Below are 27,885 nucleotides of genomic sequence, written 5' to 3'. Positions count from 1 at the left end.
AGAAGTGTGTGTGTGTGTGTGTGTGTGTGTGTGTGTGTGTGTGTGTGTGTGTGTGTGTGTGTGTGTGTGTGTGTGTGTGTGTCACAATAAGTATGCCGGGTCACTCTACATCCTGAGTCACTGCTGCTGTCTCCGTACTCAGTTATTTTCCTACACTGTATTAAATTCCACTTCAACAAACACTTTTCATTAATCTATTCATTCTTTATTCTTTATTTGAAAATATGTGTGTGTGTGTGTGTGTGTGCGTGTGTGTGTGTGTGTGTGTGTGTGTGTGTGTGTGTTGTGTGTGTGTGTGTGTGTGTGTGTGTGTGCATACTTTGTTGTTTTCCTTTTTTTCTGACTTGGATTAGTAAATATATTTATGTGTGTACTGAGCTTGTAGCACTGCTATTTTTGGAAAAAGAGATAGAGGTATAGATGTAGATTGAAAAAGAATGCACCAGGTAATAGTAATAGAAGTATAGAAGTATTCTGCAACACCCCTGCACCATTTGCACCCTACTATAAACCAGTGGTTCTCAACCCTTTACATTTTAAGGACTCCCAGTTTGGCATATTAGGACACGGACCCCCATAAATCTCACCGTACACGAATGGAACCAAATGGACCCGAAAGTCGGTTCCCTTCGTACACCAATCACAATTACATACCTGTAGTGTTGCCTATGCAGGGCGCGCAACATTTAGAAGGCAGTGAGACAATTGGAATGGGATCTGAAAGATCTGAGTGATACAGTTTCTCTTGATCAACTCAAGCCCCAGAGATAATGTGTACCAGGGACACGCAGAGAATGTTAGAGAGGCAGGGGCTGACATTTCTAAAAGGGCCTTTTGGTGAAAATACTGAAAAGAAGATTTTGATTGTATGACCTACAGTGTTATATACCAACACATGAAGCTATAACTGCCTTCCAAATATTGTGGGCCCTGGGTATGCAACTCGGCCTTTTCTAGTTGTATAATCACCTTGCTTATCTTGCTCTGATGTCACTGTTCCATGGCTTCATGAGTCAAGTGTGGCAAATACTCTTTTTAGTGTTCCCATGCAAGAACTGACCCTAAAACAATTAACCTTTTATCAAAGTTTTGGGGAAACTCAGTTTTCTTCATGTCTTTCCAATCTTTTGTTATAAAATGAAAAATGAAAGCAGCCCCTTGCCCAATTTCTTTTAATTACAAAATTACATTCCGTTCCACTGTTAATTTTTCATCCATGACAGCGAATTTAAATGCTTTGAACTTTCTCCACAAAAAGCCACCCTAAAATCAGCATTCAAAAGGCTTAATAATTTATGATAAGCTCTATGTTTTATTTAGTATTATTTTGGCTGTGATCAAAGCATTCTTCCTTAGACCTTTGAAGTGATGCTGATCTTTGAAATAAATCTATGGGAGTCTGATATTGAGGTGTAATCGGTGTGGTGCAATTCCTTTCTTGTGTGTGTGTGTGTGTGTGTGGGGGGGGGGGGGGGGGGGGGGGGGGGGGGCTTGATCAATCAAGTCTTTAATTGGTAAAGACTGATGAAAGATATGTCAAGAATATTTGTGTCCATCTCTAGAAAATGTGCACGTTCCAGCAGTAAGCCAATTCAATCAAATAAAGTAAAAACACAAAGCAAACATCAACTTGATTTGCATTATTTTGCAAACAAAGGCAATAGTTTTGAGAGCATTATGGATCCTTTAGGGGTTTGCAATCCATCTTTTCTTTCTTTGTTTTTAAATGTCTTTTGTTTACACACCATCCTTTTGAATGACGCACGCACGCTCGCACGCACACACACACACACACACACACCTTTGTTCCCTTTACACCTTTGTTCCTTTTACGGGAATAATCATGAACCTGAGATACATGTCCTTGAGCTGATACATCGTGACACAATTGTTGAAATAATTATATAATATAAAGATATGTATCCATATTGTAACAATGGGGACATTGGTATGTTCTTGGTTGGCAGCAGAGCCTGTTGCGCTGTTTGTTGACGAACAAGCTCTATGTATAGCGAAGTTGCACGGACGATGATTAGACTGGTGACTGCGTCGGAACGCGTCGCGTTCGGGCTGAACAGGTCTCGATGTAACAACCCCAGAAATTGCATTATGGTTCCTTAAAGGGACTACACCATGCTTTTAAAACTCTATTTTTTGAATAAATATATGCTCAAAATTGAGTCTTAGACAGGTCTTAACCCTCAACAAACACTCTGACCATTCCTTTTGTTTCTACTAGCTGTGCTATAATTAGGCTCTGCAGCTGCAATACCAAAACGGCCTTTGTTTGCTCAGGGGCGCATCTAGTGGGGTTTTTCCACCCCTCCCCCTCCCCTCCTCTCCACTCCTCAACGTTGACAACACATAATGTTAATATTGGGCCAATACAAAGAATAGGATAATGTTGCTGCTCTGATTATAGCCTACTGTAGGCCTATGTTGTATGATACTAGAAGTTTGCGGCCCTTCGGGCCGCAAACGTCTAGAGTTCAGGCCGCTGTGCGGCCTTCACCGCCATGTTGCGGCAGTGTGGTGTGTGTAATGGCCAAATATGGTAGTTTTTTGAGAAAAAAAAGTTTTTGAGAAAAAAAAAGTTTTTTGAGAAAAAAAAGTTTTTTGAGAAAAAGTTTTTTTTTGAAAAAAAGAAATTTGAAAAAAAAAATTGAAAAAAAAAATTTGGGGAAAAAAAACGCTTGCGCACACACACACGCGCGCGCACACGCACGCACGCACGCACACACACACACACACACCCCTCTGTTGTAATTCGATACTCTACTCTGCTCAGCTCCTCTCCCCCCTCCCTCCACCTCCCTCCCTCTGTAACTTGATACCCTGATGATCATTTCAGCACTGGCCAGAATGTTCAGAATACTATGTCAGGGACTGGCTGCTCTGCGTGAGGCGAAAGGCGTGATGTTGTTAAATTGAAATAAATGCGTTCAAAGAGTGCATGTTTAAAATTGTGGACAGTTGTAAATTTTCACGCTTGTTCGACGTGGTGGCTATGTTTGTGAGAGGTGTAGCGAGACAATGGAGCTAAACATTCAGGTTCTAAATTGCGACCACTTTGTGCTTACTGAATTGTATGTATTAGATAAGCCTACTGTCAAATGACACAGGGCGACCGTTGCTAGACCAGACATTAGAGAACGTTAATCTACATTAGACAATCAACCCCACCCGCATTGTATTTATGTATAATGTATAAAAATGTATGAAATATAACAGCCCATAAACCATAAAACTGTCTCCGCGACTCACAAAATGGGTCCCGACCCCGTGTTTGGGAAACAGAGGGAAGCATCCATTTCATATAATAGTAAAGTACGTTCAGAATCGGCGATCGCTGTTTGGGGACAGTGAGGGGAGAGGCGGGGTGTTTTAGCCCACTCTAGCCGGGGACAGCGAAGGGAAGACCGGGGGTGTGTGTGCCCTCTGTTGCCGGCCAGCTCCCTCTATAGCCTGGCCACCTGGCCACCGCGGCTCGCTCCCACCCGGCCACCGCGGCTCGCTCCCACCCGGCCACCGCGGCCCGGCCACCGCGGCGAGCTCCGCGGCGAGCTCCCACACGGCCACCGCGGCCGGCCACCGCGGCTCGCTCCGCGGCGAGCTCCCACCCGGCCACCGCGGCTCGCTCCGACGGCGAGCTCCCACCCGGCCACCGCGGTGAGCTCCGCGGCGAGCTCCCACCCGGCCACCGCGGCGAGCTCCCACACCGGTCCACCGCGGCTCGCTCCGTCACTGGATTGAAAATTTAGGCCCAGGCTTCAGAAGGCCTCGGATCATTAAAAATTGTCTTTTGTTTCCTTGTTAGAAGGACGAAGCTTGGGTCCTCGCAGTCTATAACGTCACATATATAGTGCAATCCAGGAACGCTAAGACTTCTCCTTGGACATGTTGATAGCAAAAATGTTGATAGAATAAAAGAAGGAAATGACTCTGTCTACTATACAGGGAGGCAGAGTGAGAGCACTGAGTGAGCAGCCCCAGAACAGTAAGCCAGCTGCAGATGGAGGTGGAGGCTAAGCAAATTAGAAACAAATGAGGGGCTGGGTTTACAACAGTAGCTCTGGTTTTTACCCGAAGGGCGGGGGGGGAATCCGTGTGACGTCACACGATCAACTCTCAGAACAGCACTGTTCTGAGAACCGTGGAAAGCTTTTCAACTCTGCCTTCCCAAAAACAGAGAAAGACACAATGGTCAGAAATAGGACTTTGTAAGGATAGAAGGTGCCAGTGGGACCCCAAAAAAGGTTTTAAAATAGAAAAAGTGAAAATTCATGGTGTAGGTCCTTTAACTCAAACTCTGCCCTCAAAATACCCCTTTGTACCCCTTCTCTGCCATGCCCGTAGAACCCGTAAATGTAATAAAAATTAATTATTATTATTTTTTTTTTATCGGAAGCGGAACTAAAATAGGCCGGAAACTAATGCTCCGTGATCGGTTTCTACACGGACACATTATTGAGCGGACAACTTAACATTGAGTCCCTTGAACCGGAAGCGGATGTCCGTCCTCTATTTTGGCCCGTTAGCTTCTGTCTAAACTCCGCGGCTTACAGATGGAGAACTTATTGATCAATTGAAAACATTTCAACGGATTCGAGAAGCTGATGGAATACGCGAACACACGATGCATAGCAGTGTCCGATCCACGCACGATGGGAACTGGACGAGCGCCCACGTTAACAGGTAGGAGAAGCCGGCAGTGAAAGACATAGAGAAATCTACGGCTTTACGGCCGTAACTACGAATGAGTTAAGGGGTTTGCAATCCATCTTTTCTTTCTTTTTTTTTTCTTTTTAAGATTTGTTTTTGGGCCTTTTACAGTAGACTGACAGGAAATGGGGAGAGAGATGGGGAATGACATGCGGCAAAGGTCGTCGGATCGGAAATCGAACTGGCGACGCCAGCAGGCATCATCGTATGTGGTATGCGCCTTGACCACCAGGCCAGCGGGCGCCCCGCAATCCATCTTTTTCTCATGCTTGCCAACCTAACGAACGAACGCTCGAATCCCGAACGTTCGCTTGCAGCCCTAATAGAAAATATCACAGGAAATGTTAGAAACCAGGGCTGCCCACCGTAGCTTTTTGACTCATTTTAAAATAACCAGCTCAAAAACCCACCTACAAGAAATGTACCTGAGGGGCTCTGGCACTGGCGTATGAACCAAACACACTTGGAATGGGAAATAGTGGTGTAGGTTTCTGGGTTCTTTATAGCTGGGAGGGAATCCGTCAAAAAACATCAACTTTGGGCACTTGGTGACAAGTTTTAGATTTTGGCATGGTGTTAGGTATGGTTATAAGGTTTACAAAAACCATCGCAAACAAGTTGGGCTCGCCCCCTAGTGGTCTGTTTGCAATGAATCAAATATTAGATTAGGTCAGTATGAAACCCCAAATAATTGATGGAAGAGATTTTTCAATGGATTCTGCTACTATTGGTAATGCTAAATAACAAAGGCCTCCTAATAGTTTAGGAAACACTAACTACTGGAAAGGCATAATTTTCATGATGGCGTCCGCTGGAGCTTAAAATGCATATAAATTGGGGAGGGAATATGTGCATCTTGAAAATGACGCCTTTCCAGGAGTTAGTTTTTCTTATTTTTAGGGTGTTATTTAGCATACCCAATAGTACCAGAGTCTATTGAAAAATCTCTTCCATCAATTATTTGGGGTTTCAACCATATACTGACCTATTCAGTTGGATTCATTACAAACAGACCACTAGGGGGCGAGCCCAACTTGTTTGCAATGGTTTTTGAAAACATTATACTCATACCTAACATCATGCCAAAAATCTAAATCTTATCACCAAGTGCACAATTGTTATGATTTTTTATATATTAAATCCCAGTTTATAGGCATTTTAAGCCCCCGGCAGCCTTCGTGGACGCCATCTTGAAATTATGCCTTTCCAGAAGTTTGTTTTTCTAAATTATTTAGGTTGTTATTTAGCATACACAACAGTACCAGAGTCCATTGAAAAATTTCTTCCATCAATTATTTGCGGTTTCAACCATATACTGACCTATTCAATTGGATTCATTGCCAAACAGACCACTAGGGGGCGAACCCAACTTGTTTGTGAATGTTTTTTGAAAACCTTTCACCCATACCTAAAACCATGCCAAAAATCTAAATCTTATGACCAAGTGCACAATTGTTATGATTTTTTTATATATTAAATCCCAGTTTATAGGCATTTTAAGCTCCCGGCAGCCATTGTGGACGTCATCTTGAAAATGATGCCTTTACAGAAGTCATTTTGTCCTACATTTTTAGTATGTTATTTAGCATACCCAATAGTACCAGAATCCACTGACAAATCTCTTCCAATTATTTAATATTTGATTCATCGCAAACAGACCACTAGGGGGCGAGCCCAACTTGTTTGCGATGGTTTTTGTAAACCTTATAACCATACCTAACACCATGCCAAAAATCAAAAACTTGTCACTAAGTGCCCAATATTTACGAATTCCCTCCCAGCTCCACAGAAAGCTCAATGGCTTGTTTGCATTGGGGTCCTATGAGGACACACGTTTTGTGCGCGCATACGTGTCAGGGCCAGTGATCATAATCAGTAGTACATTTCCCTTATTGTCTACCCCATAAGATTATTACATCAGGCCCTGTAATAATCATCAAGATGTATCAAGTTGAGGAAATGTATCTCAGGTTCCCTCAAAGTGAACTGAACTGAAGTGAACTGAACTGAAGTGAAATGTATCTCAGGTGTGTGTGTGTGTGTGTCACAATAAGTATGCCGGGTCACTCTACATCCTGAGTCACTGCTGCTGTCTCCGTACTCAGTTATTTTCCTACACTGTATTAAATTCCACTTCAACAAACACTTTTCATTAATCTATTCATTCTTTATTCTTTATTTGAAAATATGTTTGTGTGTGTGTGTGTGTGTGTGTGTGTGTGTGTGTGTGTGTGTGTGTGTGTGTGTGTGTGTGTGTGTGTGTGTGTGTGTGTGTGTGTGAAGGCCTGTGCATACATTCACACACATTCCTCACTCGCGCCTTCTGAAAAGCATTAGACCGAATGAGAGTTCGGAAATTTGCACGTCGGAAAGTCCAACTCAACGAGAGGAGAGGAGAGGAGAGGAGAGGAGAGGAGAGGAGAGGAGAGGGGAGGAGAGGAGAGGAGAGGTAGAAGGTAGAAAGTGGAAAGAAAGTGATTTAGTTTCAGAGCTTTTTTAAGAAAGATCACAGTGCTTCTTTGAGAGCGGAGAAGGCCACAGTGTTGGTGGCGGGTCCCTTGTCTGTCTCCGTGGTGACGGGCTTGGATGCCAGCTGGTTGCCGCGGGCGATGGGCTCCGAGTCCACATTGCGGAGGTAGCGGGCCATGGCGGGGATCTGGGCAAAGTATCTCTTGGCCATGGTGTGCTTATGCTCCACGCTCTGCACCAATGCCAACCCATAGGCCTGCAGGCAACAAGGTACAGTCAACCCATAGGCCTGCAGGCAACAAGGTACAGCAGGGTTCCCCAATTAGTTTTCCCCAAGGGCCAAATTATGTCTAGGGTACCAAGCCGAGGGCCACAACATTGCAGGGGGCGACGGTGACGTTCCCGCTACTCCAGTGACAGGTCGGATATCGTCGTTGTCGGGTGAAAATCTTGTATGTCCAAAACCGTTTGTTTTGCATTTATTATTTTAGAAATGATTTAAACTAGTGAAAACAGCCGATCTACAAGCACACAACGCCTCGCACCGCAAGGCGTTGTGTGCTGTCTGCTGTTTTCACTACTTTTGTGCGACGGCCTTGTTTGATGAAGCAGAGCTTTACCTTGCGAAAGAACGTACACATTTTGAGATACGGGTTTTCCACCCGACAATGACGATATACTAGTTTTGTTGCTGCTCTTATACCACCATTATTACTGGGGTTGGTGGGGGCCAGAGAGTAGCCCCCTGCGGGCCGCAAATGGCCCGCGGGCCACCTATTGGGGAACCCTGAGGTACAGTCAACCCATAGACCTGCAGGCAACAAGGTACAGTCAACCCGGGGTGTCGCACCAAAGAAAAGTTGGAATGGCTCGGAATCTTATAAAATTGTTACAGGCCACCTGGGTTTGGTTTTGTCATTTCATATTTGTTTCGGAACGGGTCTGAATCGGGGAAAATTTGACAGGTCCATTTCGATTTTGGTTAATTTTTTGGAACCCGTGAAGAGCTTTAACACATCGGCTGCCCAGGATTAATCAAGATTTGATTGGCAGGTGCCCATGGCAACACGCCATTTTAGCTGTTTTGATAGCTCAATGGAAAAAAGTAATCAGAGTAAATGTAATCCCAGTATGTCCTGTTTATTTTCACGATAGTACTTTCTTTCACTCAGGACAGAATATTGACAATCGCAGGCCTCATTGCTTTTGTAACGGCCGGTAGAGAAGGCCACGTTTTAAACATGAACGTGATTTAAAAGTTAGATTAGGAGAAAAATGCACATTTTGTGTCGCAACGTAACATGCATGTCTATGAGGGAGACAGGACTTCCCGGTCACGTGATCTTGCGCTGCATTTTGGTAGATGGAGTGTTTCTTTTCACCGCGGTAGCCTGGTACAGTAGCTACAGATTCATATAGTTTATTAAAAATCGAACCTCTGTTCGAAGTGGAGCTGTGTGTGTGTGTGTGTGTGTGTGTGTGGGTGTCTGGCCTGGCCTGAACAACAGCGCCCTCGTGTGGTCACAAAAGGTACTGTAGGCTACAGACAGACAGACAGACAGACAGACAGACAGACAGACACGCAGACATACCCACACACACGGCCACGTATAGGGAGCTTGTGTTCCACACAGCTCCAAAAAGTCCTTAAATTGTCACTTTAGAGATGTGCAGATAGACTTCAATTTGATGTAGGTTTGTTTACTGTCGAGTGAGCGTCAGCTAATGGGGAACCATTCAATAAACAATAAACAATGTTGTACATTAAGCTAATCATCTGGGGACCACCCAAAATAATTTGGGGACCCCCCCGAGTGCCGCGCTGCGAGCTTGTAGATCTGCTATTTTTGAAAAAGTCGTGAAAATGTGTGCAAATCTTTGAATATATGTATTTTTAAAGCGAACGTTTGTAACTCAAATTTTGCTTCTGGGTCGCCCCCGGAACTAAATATTTTGAGATGGGGGTCCATGGCCAAATACATATAATTTTGGGGGTCTTTCACATGAAAAGGTTTGAGCACCACTGACATAGTAGTCTCTCAAAAACAGACTAACTGAGCTCCAGTTAAGTGAAAAGGACCTTTTCTTTGACGATGGCTGGCCAGATTGCTGACCTAGAAACATTTTTTTTTAAAACCAAAGAAGGATTCAAAAGACACTTATAGAATCGGGTCAAAATTAAAATTTTCACGATTTTTCCAAAAATAGCAGATCTACAAGCTCGCAGCGCGGCACTCGGTGCCGCGCTGTGAGCTTGTATATCTACTATTTTTCAATAGTTAAGCATAAAATAATGATACACAATAACGTGTGCCCGCTCTGAATGCGTTATTAAAACATACCTGGCCGAGGTGCTCCAGCTGGCGGTGTGCGGCGGCCTCGTCCTTGGTGAGCAGGATGCAGTTCCAGGGGCTCCAGGCGGTGCGGCGGTCCCAGCGCACCATCAGCAGCTCATGGAGGTCCCTGCAGGCGCACAGCGCCGACTGGCACCCCCACACCACGTCCACCAGGTGGCACACGTCCTTCTCCTGGACGCCACGCAGGAGGCCAAAGGACCAGAGGTGTGTGTGTGTTGAGAAACAGTTCAGATCAACACAGTGGTGTAAAGTAACTAAGTATATTTACTTAAGTACAATTTTGAGGTATTTGTACTTTACTTGAGTATTTCCAATTTCCAATACTATTACTCCACTATGCCTCGGATCCAAACATTGTACTTTTACTCCACTACATTCATTTGAAAACTTTAGTTACTACTTACTTTGCAGATATACTTTATAATATTATAAAACATACATAAACCACTTTAGCCCTATTTTAAACCTATCCACACAACTTTCCAACATCCCATTGTGCATTGCGCAGAAGTTGCACAGAGCTTCCGGCGTCGCAGCCGAGTGTGATCTACAAGCTCACAACGGTTGCATCTGCGACGCGACGTGAGCTTGTATGTCTGCTGTTAAAGGTGATACACCATGCATTTAAAAAGTATTTATGTCATATTGTTTATGTCCCAAAAACGTGTTTCAAAAGGTTTGAGGCTAAATTACCACTCCTGAATAGAGAGCCTCTCTCATTTTTGAATACCACCTTTGGCCTGAACTGCGCCACCCCCTGCGCCAATATTTTTGGGGAAAAAAAAATATATATATATGTTTTTCTTCAAAAACGGCCGTCGCTGACATCAGCGACGGCAGCAAATCTGGACAGCCTGTTTTGAGAACCCGTGGGATGCTTTTAACCTCCGCCTTCCCAAAACCAGAGAAAGACACAACGGTCAGAAATGGGACTTTGTGAGGATAGAAGGTGCTAGTGGGACCCCAAAAAAAGGTTTTAAAATAGGAAAAGTGAAATTTCATGGTGTATCACCTTTAACCGGAAGTGTGGTGCAAAGAAATCTCCAGTAAATTCCCATGGAAAGAGGTGGATATAGGCTATTTGAAAATAGTCGATCTGCAAGATCACAACGCGTCGCATTCAGTTGCAGTTACATTTTGATACCAATAAATTTGTACTTTTACTCAAGTCAATTTTGAATTCCGGACTTTTACTTGTAACCAGAGTATTTCTACATTGCAGTATCGATGCTTCTACCTAAGTACAAAATGTGATTACTTTTTCCATCACTGCACACACACGCACGCACGCACACACTCGCGCACACACGCACACACACACACACACACACACACACACACACACACACACACACACACACACACACACACACACACACACACACACACACACACACACACACACACACACACACACACACACACACACACACACACACACACCTGCAGCAGGTATGTGAAGCTGGTGTCCGTACTGAGCGCCTCCTCGTCATGGCGCAGCCTCTCCAGGATGGCGTGGTACTTGGAGAAGTCCTGGCGCCGGCGGGCCTGGTTGTCCAGCTCGCCACACCGCCGACACTGTCCGGCCACGCGGCGGGCCGTGGCCGTCAGGGAGAAGTCGGTGGAGGGCAGGTAGCGCCGGCAGCCATGGCAGTAGTACCTCTTCTCCCCCTTCAGGTGGGCAGCGGGGTCCTGGGGCACCTGCAGCAGTGTGGTGGCAAGGAACTACAGTAAGTACATTAAACCACTGGATCCCAGACAGTGATTCCAGTCGTGTCCCATAAAATTTGGTCCGAGACCCAAAAGATATGTTATTATTTTCTAATAAAAAAAATGTATAATCATTTTATACATTTTAAAACAAACAAAATCAGCTAAGAAATTTAATGAATTAAAAAAGTTATAATAAGTAGTGAAAATAGGGAAGCTTTTATGTAGTAGCCTCGTAAACCAGTCTCTTCCTGCCTTCATTATGGGAGTAGTCAGTTTACTAGGCTATTTATGTAGATCTGCTATTTCTTTTATATCCAACTCTTTTTTGATATCTGATCTGACTGAGCTTGTAGATCTGCCATTTTTCTTTCTTTTTTTTTTATTTCTGACTGTTATATATTTTGCATAGTATTGTTATAGATTTGTCATTTAATGTCTCATTGAATGAGTACAAAGGACCCCAATGTAAACAAGCCATGGTGCTTTCTTGGGTTTAAATCCTATTAGTAGACCTTCTATCTGAACATAAGAGCAGGGAGACAAAATACAACCACCTGATTGTATAAGTTATTAGAGCATTAATATACTCTACCATACCACAAGTCAAAATGACATTTTATTCATTTAAAAGTTACATAGTGCCACTTTATGTAAAAGAAAACCAGAGTACTTCTGATCATTAACTCATCAGTTAATGTTGGAGCTGGGGAAATCATCGGCTGTTAATGTCGCTAACATTTACATAACGTTAAATCCCTGTGTAAATGATTTAACAGAATATTCTGGGCGTAATTAAAAATGGGAACATAATCTATACATGAACCTATATGTGAAATCCAAACGTTAATGGGATTAAGTGTTACAACAGTATCATGTACCAGCTATCATAGCAATGTTTGCAGTTGTCACGATGTGAGATTAGTTAATCAGATGCCATGTGATACATTTAAAAACAGCCTCTCACATACTGTGTAGTGTGAAGGATATTATTGCTCACATTCTTCTTCTTCTTCTGCTAATTTAATATTTTTAATATATCAAAAAACAAAACAAAAAGTGTTGTGAATCATTGTGAGCTCATAGTTTTGTTTAGTTTTTTGTAGATCTGCTATTTTCACTATTAAATAGGGCTTGAGTGGTTAATTCATAATGTACGTTTGGGTCCCAGGAACTAAATTGATATTTTGGGTCTCAGCTAAAAAGGTTTGGGGAACCCAGTGTACTGTATGCTGTACTGTACCTTGAGCCACCTGGCCACCTCGGGGTTAAAGGCGGGAGTCTTGATGTACTGCAGGAAGAGTGTGGAGATCCTCTTCCTTAGCCCTTCCAGATCGCTCTTCTTCACCCCTCTCATCATTAGGTCCGCCTCCCTGTCAATCAACTCCACCATGTCCCGCGTCAGCTTACAGTCATGCTCCTGTAGACGGTGTGTTTGAGTGTGAACAGTCTTACATTGACAGTGTGTTTGAGTGTGAACAGTCTTACTTTGACAGTGTGTTTGAGTGTGAGCAGTCTTACTTTGACAGTGTTTGAGTGTGAGCAGTCTTACTTTGACAGTGTTTGAGTGTGAGCAGTCTTACTTTGACAGTGTGTTTGAGTGTGAACAGTCTTACTTTGACAGTGTGTTTGAGTGTGAACAGTCTTACTTTGACAGTGTGTTTGAGTGTGAACAGTCTTACTTTGACCGTGTGTTTGAGTGTGAGCAGTCTTACTTTGACAGTGTGTTTGAGTGTGAACAGTCTTACTTTGACAGTGTGTTTGAGTGTGAGCAGCGCGTCCAGACGGTCCTCCTGGCTGCAGGAGGTCAGGGCCAGGCTGGTGTACAGGTCTCTGAGCTCCTTGGCCCGCAGGGTGGACGGAGTGTCCATCTGGGTGGTCTTACCGTCCAGCGCACACCACCTCCTGGGGGCCGCACACTGTCCCACAACAACCAGACGTGTATATATATAAACAAGAAATGACACAGTCCTTTTATAGCAGCTTGCGCCTTGTGGACTAGCCTTGCTGAGATGGTGATGTCACCGAGAGCGCTGAGGAGAATGTAACACGAAATCTAATCATATATACATTCACACTTGTTCTCATGAATTTTTACCATATATGGTAAAAAAATCTGGAGATTTTGGCATACTGTGGCGGCTAGGTGGCTGACGATCTGTAGACCAGCTTTGCAAGATTGTAATAATCAATCACACCTCATAGTAGTTATACTGTTAGTATACCATTGCTGTCAGGCATAAACATCTCCATTATTCTAACTTGTTTTTTTGGGGCCCACTTGATCATACTACAGCGTCACACAAAAGTATCAAAAGTAGCAGATCTGCTGCGTTACTATCAAAACCTCCACCAGCTGTCAGTCCGTCTGTCAGTCTGTCCATCACGTCACATCACACTTTTGCCCTACTCATATCTCTGCCACTGTTGCCCCTATCCATGCCAAACTTGCACACACACTCCTTGGCTGCCAAACCACAACCTCCTCCCCTTATTTCTCAGATGGCCCTCTTCTACCACCTCCATGAGGCAGATTCTTGCAAAACAAATTTTTGGACACTGCTCCTACAGATTTTGCCCTAAAATCACGCAAAGCGGTACACAGTATACTCTACAGTCATGTCATCAACATGGATCTGTCCCATTTAGCGCCACCATCAGGCCGATTTTTGCAAAACACATTTGCGACCTGACGGTTGCTTATCTCCCGATTAGGGAGTCTTACTGGTACTATTGAATTTGAATCCTGAAACGAAACCGTTTTGGACATATGAGGTTTCCACCCAACAGAGACTATACAGTGGTTGGTTCCCGTCCCCCCCAGGACCCTTGGGCGGTCCTTGGGAACCATTGTGCTAGCTGATGCCTTCATGCCCAGTGCTGCCCGTGATGGCAGTATCTTATGTTCTGCCCACAGGGCAATGCAGTTAGGATGTATCATTTTACATAGCAGTGACCCCTATTGGCAAATGTATTTGTAGCACAGTTCCCTAACCTAAAACCGGTGCATTTTATTCACTAATCAAACAGGGTGTATTGAATTTGTTAATTAGTGGACTCTGGGCAGACATCACATGTTGCTTATTTTTTCTTTTATCTCCTGATGTCTTCCTTTCTTACTTACAAATACATATGATTTACGGTATGTTATGCATTAGCTTTATTAGACATTTAGATGAACCCAAAATACACTGATGATTGTGCTGTCAAACAATTAAACTACACTATATGGTATCTATGGGTTGTGGGGGTCCCTGCTTCATCTCTCTCTCGACTAAGGGGTCCTTAGCCTGAAACCGTTGAAGACCCCTGGTCTAGTACAACAAGGGTACCCGATTCTCAGGGTAAACAATTTAGAATAATAGAGTTTGCAAACATAATGCGAGAAGAGATATACTGTACTGTTCCTCCTGGATCTCCCTATAACAGGTGGGCAACTTTGATGATGGCGAGGGCCACTATATTTCCACCTTCACTCCACAGGGCCACAATGCATATTGCTACGTCCTACTGTGTCATTCTAGTATCTCATACAAAATAATCAAAAATAGCAGATCTACAAGCTCAAAACGCATCGCAGCGATCGGCTATTTTTTGCTTCTTTTGAATTGGAATCCTGAATAATGTTTTGTTATTTTTGAATTGGAATCCTGAAATGTAACATTTTGATTTAATTTCAAACACGTTTAATTATATACTCATGTTAACTATGAACTTGAATACAAATACATTGGACATAAAAAAAAAAAAAAAAAATACATTTTAATACTACTATACTAGTATAAAGACTGATGGAATTCAAGCAGGTCATGTTTGGAATAGTAACAGCTGAAATCAAAGGATGAAGAGGTCACTTTTTTTCCTACCAGAAAAAGAAAGGTGTGTAACCCACAGATGGTGCCGTCACAATTCAGACCTCTCACCTTGTCCAGGAAGGAGTGCACGGCCTTGTCGTAGTTGTTCTCGTGGGCCAGGAGGCGGTGGCGTCCGATGGAGGAGATGAGCTGCGTCTCCTGCTCCAGCAGAGAACACAGTGCAGCCTTCCTCTCTGCTCCACACAGGGTGGAGTTGATGAGCTCCAACTCCTCCTGCCTCCACTCTGACACGCACGCACACGCACACGCACACACACACACACGGTTCCACTTTATTTTCTATTTCCCGTTATATGATGGGCTCCGTAAAAAAGAAAAAAAGAAAATACATACAGTACATACACATAAAAAAAGGAGCACATGGAAAAAAGGAGATATTTACTCATGACCCAGAAAGATGACCAAATGATTGGTCTGTGACCCAAACAGTGCCGTGAGGGATGGGTCTTATGACAAGACACGAAAATAAAAATGTATTCATTCATACACACGCACGCACGCACGCACGCACACACACACACACACAGAGCTCTCCTCTCCTCTCCTCTCCTCTCCTCTCCTCTCCTCTCCTCTCCTCTCCTCTCCTTACTCTCCAGGGCGTTGTAGAGCAGGTCAAAGTCCTCCTTGCTCCTGGGGTTCCTCTTGCGTTTGTCCTCCGCTCTGACCCTCTCCTCCTTCTCCTCCTGCCTCCTCCGCTGCTCCATGTGTATCCAGGCCAGCCGGCGGTCCCTCGCCCTCCTCAGCTCCTCCACGCAGCACCTGGCCAGCCAGCGCCGCACGCATTTCTGCAGCGTGATCACCTGGGGGTTGATGCAACAGTTATGAGAAGTATACGAAAGATGCAACAGTTATGAGAAGTATACGAAAGATGCAACAGTTATGAGAAGTATACGAAAGATGCAACAGTTATGAGAAGTATACGAAAGATGCAACAGTTATGAGAAGTGTACGAAAGATGCAACAGTTATGAGAAGTGTACGAAAGATGCAACAGCTATGAGAAGTATACGAAAGATGCAACAGTTATTAGAAGTGTACGAAAGATGCAACAGTTATGAGAAGTATACGAATTACGAAAGATGCAACAGTTGAGAAGTATACGAAGGATGCAAAAACTATGAGAAGTATACGAAAGATGCAACAGTTATTAGAAGTATACGAAAGATGCAACAGTTATTAGAAGTATACGAATTACGAAAGATGCAACAGTTGAGAAGTATACGAAGGATGCAAAAATTATGAGAAGTATACGAAAGATGCAACAGTTATGAGAAGTATACAAAAGATGCAAAAATGATGAGAAGTATACGAAAGATGCAACAGTTATGAGAAGTATACGAAAGATGCAACAGTTATGAGAAGTGTAGGAAAGATGAGCCAGGGTTCATGTTTGTGCTGGGCATGAACTAACCCCTAACCGTTGTGGGGACCTACTATTTTGTCCCCACACTGTCAGAGGTCCCCTGCAGGTGACTGTGTGAACATGCGTTTAGTCCCCATAAGTATAGCTAGACAAACTCACACACACACAGACACACACACACACACACACACACACACACACAGACACACACACACACACACACACACACACACACACACACACACACACACACACTCTAACTCACAGCGGCCAGTCTAGTGCTGTGCAGCTGGGCTGCAGTAACATAGGTGCCGGTGGGGGTCAGCAGCCTGTCCTTCATGCAGGAGACGTAGCAGCCGATGCTGGTCATCTGAGTGGAGACACTGTGGGAGCACTGCTGGGCCTGGGTCTTCACCACCACTGTCTGGAGGGGAAGGGAGGGCGCGCACACACACACACACACACACACACACACACACACACACACACACACACACACACACACACACACACACACACACACACACACACGCAATTTACAACCAGTAAGACTCCCTAATCGGGACAAATAGGCCAAAAGTTTGTTTTACCAATTATTACACTCTATGTGAACATTTACATCAACAAATCCCAAGTACTATGCAGAACGACCCATTTCAAGTTTTTAATGTACAACAATATTTAGAAAATAGGTCTACAAGCTGACAGTCCTCGTCCCTTATATTCCCATAGGTTATATGGAGATCTCAGTGTTTGTCAGTCCTTGTTCATTTATGCCCATATATGGACATCTCTATATCTACTGTAACAGTCCTTGTCCCTTTATGCCCATATATGGAGATCTCTTAACTGTAAGTCCTTGTCCCTTTTATGCCCATATATGGATATTCCTGATGTCATCAGTATATGAACATATATGGGCTTTCTGATATGCCCATATATGGAGATCTCTTAACTGTAAGCCCTTGTCCCTTTTATGCCCATATATGGATATCCCTGATGTCATCCGTATATGCCCATATATGGGCTTTCTAATATGCCCATATATGGAGATCTCTGTATCTCCATATATGGGTATAAAAGGATACTTCAGGTCTGACATCAGGTTTGTTTATATTGGGTTGCTAGGTTTGACATCACAAACTCTATGGGCCATCTGACCTAGAAATCTATATTTGGGCATAGATGACTCATCGTGACCTCATCACACGTCGACCGCACGTGTGACGTGCGGTCGACCGCACGTGTGACCGACGGACGGCCGGTGGAGGTTTTCATACTAAACTGCGACCTTACGGTCGCAATTAGGCATTTAGCAGACGCTTTTAATCCAGAGAGATTTACAGTAATCAACACAAGGCAATACATTAAAGGAGTAGTTCACCCCCCAAATGACTTTTTTTCTATTGATTACTCACGCCATGGAGACTTTTATGGAGAATATTTTTAGTATTAGTTGCATTCCATGGAGACTTGAGTTCAATAGTATTTTCTGTTTTTTTTGTTGCACTCCTAAAACAAAAATGATGTTCAGGAGACATACGATGCTCTAAACACCATGTACATACATACGTGCTACTACACATGCTATCTGTATACAGTATGTATAGCTTTGATTTTTGTTTTGTATCTTGTGTTCTTTTCCTCTTACCTCTCCTGCTCTAACCCTACCTATCCTCTCTGTAACCTACCTATCCTCTCACTTCTCATGAAAAGGAAAAAAATAAAAAGAAAACAGAATTTCACGCAATTCTTTACACATGTAAACCGGTAAAATTTGATTCTTGATTCTATCATCATCTACCAATCCACCTTTTTAACCACATGGATGGATCCTATATCATCCCTGCCCTGTAGGAGGCCCTTATGATAAGGGATGCACACAATAATAGGGGCCTTATCATTTAAGTCTGCAAATTTGACAAAAATAGGCAAACATTTGGCAAAAATAGTCAACAAGCATTGCATAGTTTTATGGGCTATTGAAGTCACCTTTTTGATGTAGAAAACCCATTGGTTTTTCTTTAGTTTTTTAATTTAGAGTAGCCTATTATTTTTTACACCAATTTAGTAGTTATGACAATTAATTCCTCCCCACACACCACACATTTCCAGAACACGGGCTGCATAGATGCCCGACAAAGCCTGAACCACCACGGTGGATTCGAACCCACAACCTCCATGATGGTGGGCAGGGACTTTACCACTGTGCCACCCGAGCTCCCTTTAGATGACCTCAGGTCATAAAGGGTTAAAGAGCTCCTGGTCTCAGATCCCAGCCGAAGTGGCCCCCGCACGCTCTAATCTGTCTCATTATGCAGAACATCAGACAACATTGAATGCACACCATTTTATACAAACATAAGAGCTCATTACTGCAGCAAGGTGTGCATAAGCATAAAGTGTGTGTGTGTGTGTGTGTGTGTGTGTGTGTGTGTGTGTGTGTGTGTGTGTGTGTGTGTGTGTGTGTGTGTGTGTGTGTGTGTGTGTGTGTGTGTGTGTGAGAACGTCTGTATCACTATACTTGTGAGGACATCAACCATTGTTTGCCAAATGAGGAATAATGTAGGTGAGGCCACGGTGTACTTTTATGGATATTTAGTAGTAAGTAGTAATATACAGTAAATACTAACACACACTATGTTCTCCCCCACGGAGAACATAATGTGTATGAGTCATTTTCTTGATCCACCACCTACAGGGAATAGTGAGACCATGCACGCATGGTGCCAGCATGGATTAAACCTGTGGTTTTCAACCTTTTTCATATCAAGGTCCATTATTTATTCGGCATTTGAGCCATTTGATGAGATTTAGCCTCTCAGACCCAAGACTCAGAAATATATATTGTCGTTTTATAAGATGAAAACCACTGGATTAAAGCAAAATACAATCTCACGACTGAATCTTTTGTGTAAGACTTAAATGTGCGAGTTTGAAACAGTATGAAAGGAGCCTAACCTTGTTGTATGAATAATTGAGATGGTTTTAGGGAAGGTGCTTCTGATCATATTGCTAATGATCAGAAGCTTCTTCCACCTCAAATGCTCTAATCTTAAAATAATGACAGAAAATAGCCAATCTACAAGCTGTCAATGCATCACTGCGCAACATGCTTCCATCTATACCTACATTTTAGAACTGCAGCCAGCGGTTTTTGTCAGTTTGTGGATGTGGATCACTCAGACACGACCAAATGCAGCACTCCAATTGGCTAGGACTGATCACGTGGCACACGGAGTTCTAAACCGGAAGTGCGTCCGGCGATCAAATGGGTCCGACCGGAAACGATTTTTTTTTTTTTTTTTTTTTACTTTTTTTTTTTTTTTTTTTAACTAGATGGGAGCGGCCCGAAGGGCCGTGACCCTCTAGTAGAATACATTCTGGCCTCTATGGAATCCAAATGACTGAAATCAGTGGCGGCGACTGAGAATCTTAATCCACGAGAATGCCACTGACTCATAACATCCGTCTTCCTTCGCCAGTCTCGGGGGTAATAATGCACGTCCACCTACGTCCATTATGTGCTCAGCACCACTGGCATCCGCTTCGTTCCAAGGACTGCAACGTGTTCTGTGTGTCAAAGCAAAATCTGCTTTCCCACCTGATGTGTCACACAAGCAGTCAGCAGCATTTCACTGGACTGGACTGGACTGGCTGAATGCAGATGAGTGGATAAGCGTAGGATTTCATGAATGTAAAATTCTAGGGGATTAGAAGTTAAAAAAAAAAGAAAAAAAAGAATAAATGCTGTGGTGAATAACACCTGCTTTAAGAAATTAAACTTCATTTAGCTGGTGAGATGATGCTGGCACACATGGCAAAAAAATAAAATACCCGGCCTTCCTTTGATTAAATGTGCAATCTGTAGCTGGAGAGATGATGCTGGCACACATGGCAAAAAATAAAAATACCAGGCCTAGCTATTATGATTAAATGTGGAATCTGTATGGACTAATTTAACCTATACAGCACATTTTGGAAGCTAAATGTAAGGTCCTTTTGTTCGGGTAAACATCTGGGGGAGCCGTAGATTAGGTGTGTAGAGAGACCGATAAACCCATTGTAGGGATGCATGATTTATCGGCCATCATAACGGTATCTAACCGATACCAGCTGAGCTAATATGGGTTTTGTTATCAGTTTCTTACCTGTGTGTCGCGGCTGAAGACGGCCACGCCGCCGTGGGGCCTCCTCTTGGCGGCGGTCTGGACGGCAGCGTGGTGGTACTCTGTGCCCGTCACCTTGTGCCTGTAGCCACCCAGGAAGGCCTTCCGCTGGGTGGCGCGCTCGATCTCCACCACCACCTCCTGGAACTCACTCTGGTCCGCATCTGTGCGTGCGTGCGTGCGTGTGTGAGCCAAAGAGAGAAAGAGAGAGAGATAGTTACAATAAAATGTGATGATTAGAACAGTGGTTCTCAACCTGTGGGTCAGGAAATTTATTTTGGGGGGTCCCCAGATGATTCATTAATGTGGAACATTGTTTTCTCACTCAATAGTAAACAAACCGACATAAAGTTTAAGTGTATAGAGGGTAAATGCACATTTCTAAAGTGACAATTTAAGGACTTTGTAATACCTCTAAAATGACAAATTAAACGTTGTCCAAATTGTCAAATATTAGAGGCAGAAATTGTGAAAATAACCGATCTACGGCTAGAATGTAATTCCTCAACTCTTAGTGCTCGTCAGGGTGGGGGGGCCCCCAGTTAAAATATGATTATTTTGGGGGTTGTGGCCTGAAAAGGTTTAGAACCACTGTAGTAGAAGGTAAAATAAAAATAAAAACGTACATGGTCATTGTAAAGCCTAGAGTCGTGGACCCCCCATCTAAAAAGAGTTTGTGCCAGTGACCCCCAAAAGCATTTTCCTAACTTTGTGGGTTGTGATACTGGCTTCTAAGTTTGAGATTGCAGATTATCTGCAGCAATAGCAATACTTTGTGGCCAGCAGGTGGCGCTGGTTTCAACGGCTTGCCACAGAGCTGCTGTGGCTCCTGGGGGTCCTCTGACACTCAGACTCATTAATGCAGAGAAAGGCAGGATGTCACAACCAAGAGCAGATGGAAATGTCTCTCCCACGTGTGTGTGGGGATGACTGATTTATCCTGCGATGCATTGATTAGATCCATGCACAACAGGTGTGTCACACCTGGCTAAGAGTCTTTTTAGTTTGGATTTCAGGCCCGGTTTGACTGCTTCAATCAGCCACACCACAGATGGGACCATATAAAGCTGCTGTTCAGGGTTTTTGAACCCTTGTTCAAAACCTCTTGAATCTTGGAACAGCATTGCATGCATACTGTAGTGCCAATAGGGCATAGCAGTGGGCATGGTTTACGGGTGCCACTAAAAAAAGTTTGTTTTTCACATCGAGATTTACAAAAAAATATTTATATCAATTATTGATTCTAGGCTTAAAATAATATTGATATAAATATTTTTTGTAAATCTCTGGGAAAAATGTATGGCTGATTTCTTTTTTCTTTTCTTCTTTTTTTTTATGGCACCAAACCACACCCACCACTATGCCCTATACTGCAGTTGCTACTGAAGCTGCCCTGAGCCGGTGACTCCATGTTAAGATCATAGCTCTTACACTCTAGGGTTTAGGAGCCTCTATCCCCCCATGCTAAAAATATATGCACAATGGTGCTTGTAAATCACTTTGGGATAACAGCATCAGCACACCAAATGCTATATGGTACACTGTATGGATTTACTGAAGGCAAGAATAGTCACCATCTTCCATTCTTCTCAGATATAATACCCTGGATCTCATAGTCCAGGGGTCCAGGGACCAACAGATGTCCAGATGAACCCTTACTTCTGAGAGAGTATAAATTGAATTGTACACTCTCTGAGTTAAATAAGCAAGACTGGTTCAGACCAAGCAATCTGATTGGTTGGAATAGCCTAGGCTCTCTATACCGTGCTGAAACAAATCAAATATAAAAATCAGTTGTGCTGAACAGATGGAGTCTTGGCAGAGCAGTGCCGGTGGCTAGGGTAGCAGTTTGCATAGTAGCTAAATCTGGCCCTGAATTTCCAGGATAACAGAGAGAACACTCGCATTTCTCAATTCATCTCTCTATTTATCTCTCATGATGCGTTGCATGGCGACGCATTGTGAGCTGTTGTGAGCTATTGGGAAATGTAGGGTTGAAGCGCTTAATGTATGTTTTGTAACATCTTACAATAAATGCGACAAGTCTCTATGAGCGACCCGTATACGGGCATAAAATGGACGCAGACACACAGATACAGATATCTCCATATATGGGCATAAATGGACACAGGTCCATGGTAATTGGTAAAGTATTGGTATCAAGTAAAGTACAAATATCTCAAAATTGTACTTAAGTACAGTACTTAAGTAAATGTACTTAGTTACTTTACACCGCTGGCTTTACCGTGATTATTAGCACACCCTCTTGTGTGATATTGCAGTGTAGACTGGCTGTGTGTCTGTGTGATGACATCATCATACCTTGCTGCACCCTGACAGTGATGACATCAGGCATGTTGTAGTCCATGTGGGGCTTGGCGGGCCGGACAGGGTGGTTCAGGGGGTCCGTGGAGCTCAGCTCCAGCTGGGTGGTCCCGTTGGGTTGGACCCCGAGGTCCATCAGGGTCATGTGATCCTCAACCACATTACCTTGGGAAAAATGAAGAAAAAGAAAGATCATAACAATCATGTGGTTCTCATGATCCAATGTGGATATGGGATTTTATGTGGCCACATCAGTCATCTATGACAGTGGTTCTCAAACCTTCTCAAGTCAAGGACCCCCAAATTGAGTGTATTTGGCCACGGACCCCCATTTGAATAATGTATTGTGCCATTCCATACCTTTCAGTTTAAAATGTTTGCACTAAAAATGTATACGGTACATACTGTATATTCAAAGATTTTCATGCTTTTTCAAAAATAGTAGATCTACATCATAACTTGATGAGCTTGTATATTATCTGCTACTTTTTAATTAAAAATGGTTAAAGTGGTTAAAATGATTGTGGTGCTATATAAACAAATTTTGACCCCACTTTGAACTGATCTATGACATGGTTCTCAAAGTGTGGTCCGGGGTCCTTGAGGAGGTTAATATGAATTAGTTAATAGCATAAAAATCAGTTAGACCACATTTACCCTATGTTATACTTTGGCTATTTGAAAACAGCTAATCTACAAGCGCAAAACGCGCTGCACCGCGATGCGTTGTGAGCTTGTACATATTTTCAAAATATTTAGATATTTCAATTTGGAATAATTTTGAAAGTCTCTCTCCAATCATCTTTTATTAGAGTCTGGTGAGTGTCTCCGAACCAAAAACACATCATTGTGGCGTTCCTCACTTCCTTGACATGAAGATGTTTGAGAACCACTGGTCTATGATGACATACTATAACCATGACAAATGAAGTGTCTCAAAATATGGGCAGCCCGAACCCTTTGACTTCCATTCAAGTTTGTGGTTTACTAGATTAGCTCTGCACACACCGGTAAGAGCCAGGCTGTAAAAGAAATTACAAGTTCTCACTGACTACTATTACAGTAGATTCATTGTTTTAATCCCATCTATTGTGTGGCCTGACTATTGAATGGTAAATTTAGAATGTTTAAAGCCTATGCTTGGCACAGCAATGGAATAATACAACTTTGGCTATATTAATCCCATTTAAAATTCCGATGCAATTACAGTAACCCGTATTAATTTCCTCTGAAAGTGACGGTGTTAGCGGCGGTATTAGTGTGGTCGGCAGCTTACTGTTCCATGAAACGTGCAGGACTTCTGGAGGGACCTTGAGTTCCTCTGCAAAGTGGAGCTTCAGCTCTTCAATGCTCAGTCCGATGGCAAAGGCCATGGTCATCACCTGACCCTCCGGCACCAGGATGAGCTTCACTGCAATCAAACAGTCAGGGACGTGCAGAGAATGTTAGAAAGGCAGGGGCTGAAATTTCTAAAAGGGCCTTTTGGTGAAAATATCGAAAATAGCAGACCTCCAAGCTCACAACGCATCGCACTGTGACGCGTTGTGAGCTTGGAGGTCGGCTATTTCCGGTGCTTGATACCACACTGAACTAAGCATAGTCAAGTCAATACTGGAGATGTGGCATACGGCATGGATTTCTACACAGAGGGTAATTTTTTCAATATAAGATGCTGCATTCAAGTTCAGGAGAGTTTGGACAAGGCAATTCTCTTGAATGCTGCCTTCAAGTATAGCATGGAAAGAGGGCATTTGCATTTCTTTCACCAAAGTAAAAACTGCATTCAAGGTCTGGAGAGGGCACTTTTTTACAGACGGATAAAATGGGGGTTTGAGTTAACTTAGGGGGTTCTAGTCCTTCACCAGGGGGAGCTACAGAGGTGGGAAATCTCACCGGTTGCTGTAGAGTTTCCAACATATGTAGATGTGTTCTTAGGTGCCTCTCCTCCTTCACAGTCTTGGGGATGAATATCGGTCTGGGAAACGGCCTCTTCCCAACCCTGACCTGGACGTGGGAAGATGATCGTGTCCACCTACAATATAGTTTACCATTAAAGGCATGTAAAAGTCCAATTAAATAGAGTGCAGAAGCGCTACAATCAATATACCAAGAAAGATACAGGGGTCTTCTGTGTTTTTCAGGCTGTGAGAGATTAAGCAGGGTCCCCCACCACCACACTACATTTTGTAAAAGATTGTGTTGCAGGTTAAACTTTTTCAAAGATTTCATAGATATAATCATAGACTTGTTTGACAGCGCTGTCATCTGTGTTGTTTAAATTAGTGTTTTTTGTTGATTTGTTTACGCATTATCTTTTCTATGTTGGATTCATGTTATTAAAATTTGTATTCTCAGACATTTAACCACTTAAATACGGCAAAACACTAATAAACATGACCTTTGGCTCTGTAGCTATTTGGTCTGCTCTTTTTTCCTTCACCATAAAACCTCTTTGCCGAAAATAGCCGATCTACAAGCTTAAAATTAATACTGTATAGATCTGCTATAGCCTATACACACACGCACGCACGCGCGTGCGCACACACACACACACACACACACACACACACACACACACACGCACACGCACACACACACACACACACACACAATGATACAACAAGCGTCTTTACAGAAAAACAAGCCCAAAGTCGCTTATAATAAGCAGACCTGGCAACACTGAGAGAGGGGCGTTGTTGAATCACCTGTCCTCCATTCACTGCAGACTCCTGGTCCTCCTCCTCTGCGTTGTGAACTGGATCCGTGCCATCAGAACAGAGCTGTGGTGAACCTAGCTCTGTGTTCTCCCTTCTGTCAAGTGCTTCTGAGCCACTTTCCACCGCTGCTGCTTCTCCCCTTTCTCTTCTTTGCTCGGACATTCTTACCCCGACAAAGTAGGCAAAAGTCAGCTGGTTTATTTAATTAACTTTAAGCGAACGTGCAATCAATAAAAAAGCCAGCGCCGCAAAATAATTAGGCCTAGCAGTGAAGTTGTAATTGACCAATCCACTGGCAAAACGTTTGATTATTTTCCTGAACCAGTTCGTTTTGTTTTGTCTTTAGTTCGTGTGTGTGGCTTGTGTCTCTCATTCAATCCACCAGTGTGTACATGTTGCCATGGCAACTTCTAAGGGATCTACCCACTAGTGTCTGCACAGGATCCTATGGTCCAGAGGGACGGTTCGGGTGTAAAACAAAGTACATTTACTCATAATGTAATCCAGTACAATTTTGAGGTAGGCCTATTTGTACTTTACTTGAGTATTTCCAATTTCCAATACTTTTAGTCTACTTCTACTCCACTACATCTCAGAGGAAAATATTGTACTTTTAGGCTACTCCAACATTAGAAAACTTTAGTTACTATACTTTGTAGATTTGGATTAATATTACAAAACATATTAACCACTTCAGCCCTATAGGGCTATACCTATAGCCTTAGGCCATTTGAAAATAGCCGATCTACAGGCTCACAATGTGTCGAGATGCAAAGCATTGTGAGCTTGTAGATCTGCTATTTTCAAAAGATTGTTGTACATCTGAACTGAAGCTGATAAGCGGATTCTGCCAATGCATTTCAATGGGAATGGAGCAGATTTGGGGAGAAATACCTTTACTCAAGTACATTTTAAATTCCGGACTTCTACATTGCAGTATTGATATTAAAAATGTCACAGGTTATCATGTGTAATGTGTAAACATCTTTTGAAAATAGCAGAGCTGCAAACTCACAATGAGCTTGTAGATCGGCTATGTAGTTTATCCACACAGAGAGGAGAACTTTTCCTCTGACAAACAAGTGGTTTTCCAAATGGAGGCCTCCAGGGGGCGCCAATGGGAGCAATTGGAAAGGAGCACAATAAAATAAATAAAACGATAATCATTAAAAAAAATCACACTCGTGTGAACTGAGCGGTGGAGGCTGCGTGTGTGTGTGTGTGTGTGTGTGTGTGTGTGTGTGTGTGTGTGTGTGTGTGTGTGTGTGTGCGGGCGTGAATGTGAGTGTGAATGTGAATGTGTGTGAGTGTGCCTGGCCTCAGTGGCCTGAACAACAGCGCCCCTCCCTTAACATGTGTGGTCAAAAAAGGTACTTCAGGCTACAGACAGACAGACAGACAGACACACACGGATACACACACGGCCACGCTATGGAGACGGTGTGACCACCGCTCAAAAAAAGATTAAAAACAAAGTTACAAAGGGGGTACGGTGGCGCAGTGGTTAGCGCTTCACCTCACAGTTAGAAGGTCCTGAGTTCAATTCCCGCCGGTGGATGCTGTGGGCACTGGGGGCGTGTTCCTCCCTTTGCATCATCAGTGCCCACACCCTAGGTGGGGTTGGCGTTTGCATGTTCTCCCCATGTCTCCTAGGGTTGATACCCTCACAAAAACATAATAATGCCTCCCCCTGAGGGGAAAGGAACTGGTTGGAATAACGTGTTCCTTCCACGCGCTACGTCCAAACTGGGGAAATCCCCCTGTCAGGTGAAAAGAAGCAACTTGGGCTCCTCATGCATAGAAGGAAGCATGAGGTCAGTCCGTTGTCCCCCCAGGTGCGGCAGAGGGAGAGCAGAGCCCAGCTGCAGGATTACATAGGCAATTGGCACTGGGTGAAAAATGGGTTACACAATCGTGGGATAAAAATTATCCCACGTTACATAAAATAAATGGGCTGACAGACAGACACACGTATGCATGTACGCACACACACGCGCAAGTGCGGTGGCCACCACAACTACGAAAATCCTATCACACAAAGATTTGTAGTAACTCTGAGGACCCCAGACCTAAAGGAAATGTAGCCATGATGAGTGGTTGTTAGGTCAAGTGCTGGCCTATGCTGCAGGGACTTTGAATTGAATCCATTGGCAAAGTGGTGCTTCAGTGATGACCATGG

At 43.4% G+C, this 27,885-nt stretch overlaps 1 protein-coding gene across 1 annotated transcript; it reads right to left on the bottom strand.

Moving 5' to 3' along the window:
• Nucleotides 1-7,228: 7,228 nt before the first annotated feature.
• Nucleotides 7,229-25,868, bottom strand: iqub (IQ motif and ubiquitin domain containing; the record flags this gene model as incomplete). Its single annotated transcript, XM_080737080.1, has 13 exons — nucleotides 7,229-7,447; nucleotides 9,534-9,719; nucleotides 10,992-11,249; nucleotides 12,502-12,678; nucleotides 13,007-13,177; nucleotides 15,182-15,357; nucleotides 15,723-15,933; nucleotides 16,761-16,919; nucleotides 20,647-20,828; nucleotides 22,987-23,154; nucleotides 24,266-24,400; nucleotides 24,883-25,021; nucleotides 25,695-25,868. The coding sequence occupies 13 exons, from the start codon at nucleotides 25,866-25,868 to the stop codon at nucleotides 7,229-7,231; spliced, it is 2,355 nt and encodes a 784-aa protein (XP_080593206.1).
• Between the last annotated feature and the right edge of the window lie 2,017 nt (nucleotides 25,869-27,885).

This window comes from Nannobrachium achirus (genome assembly GCF_963921795.1).
Source record: "Nannobrachium achirus genome assembly, chromosome: 11".
Classification (NCBI taxonomy): domain Eukaryota; kingdom Metazoa; phylum Chordata; class Actinopteri; order Myctophiformes; family Myctophidae; genus Nannobrachium; species Nannobrachium achirus.
This window is presented reverse-complemented; position numbering and strand designations above follow the sequence as displayed.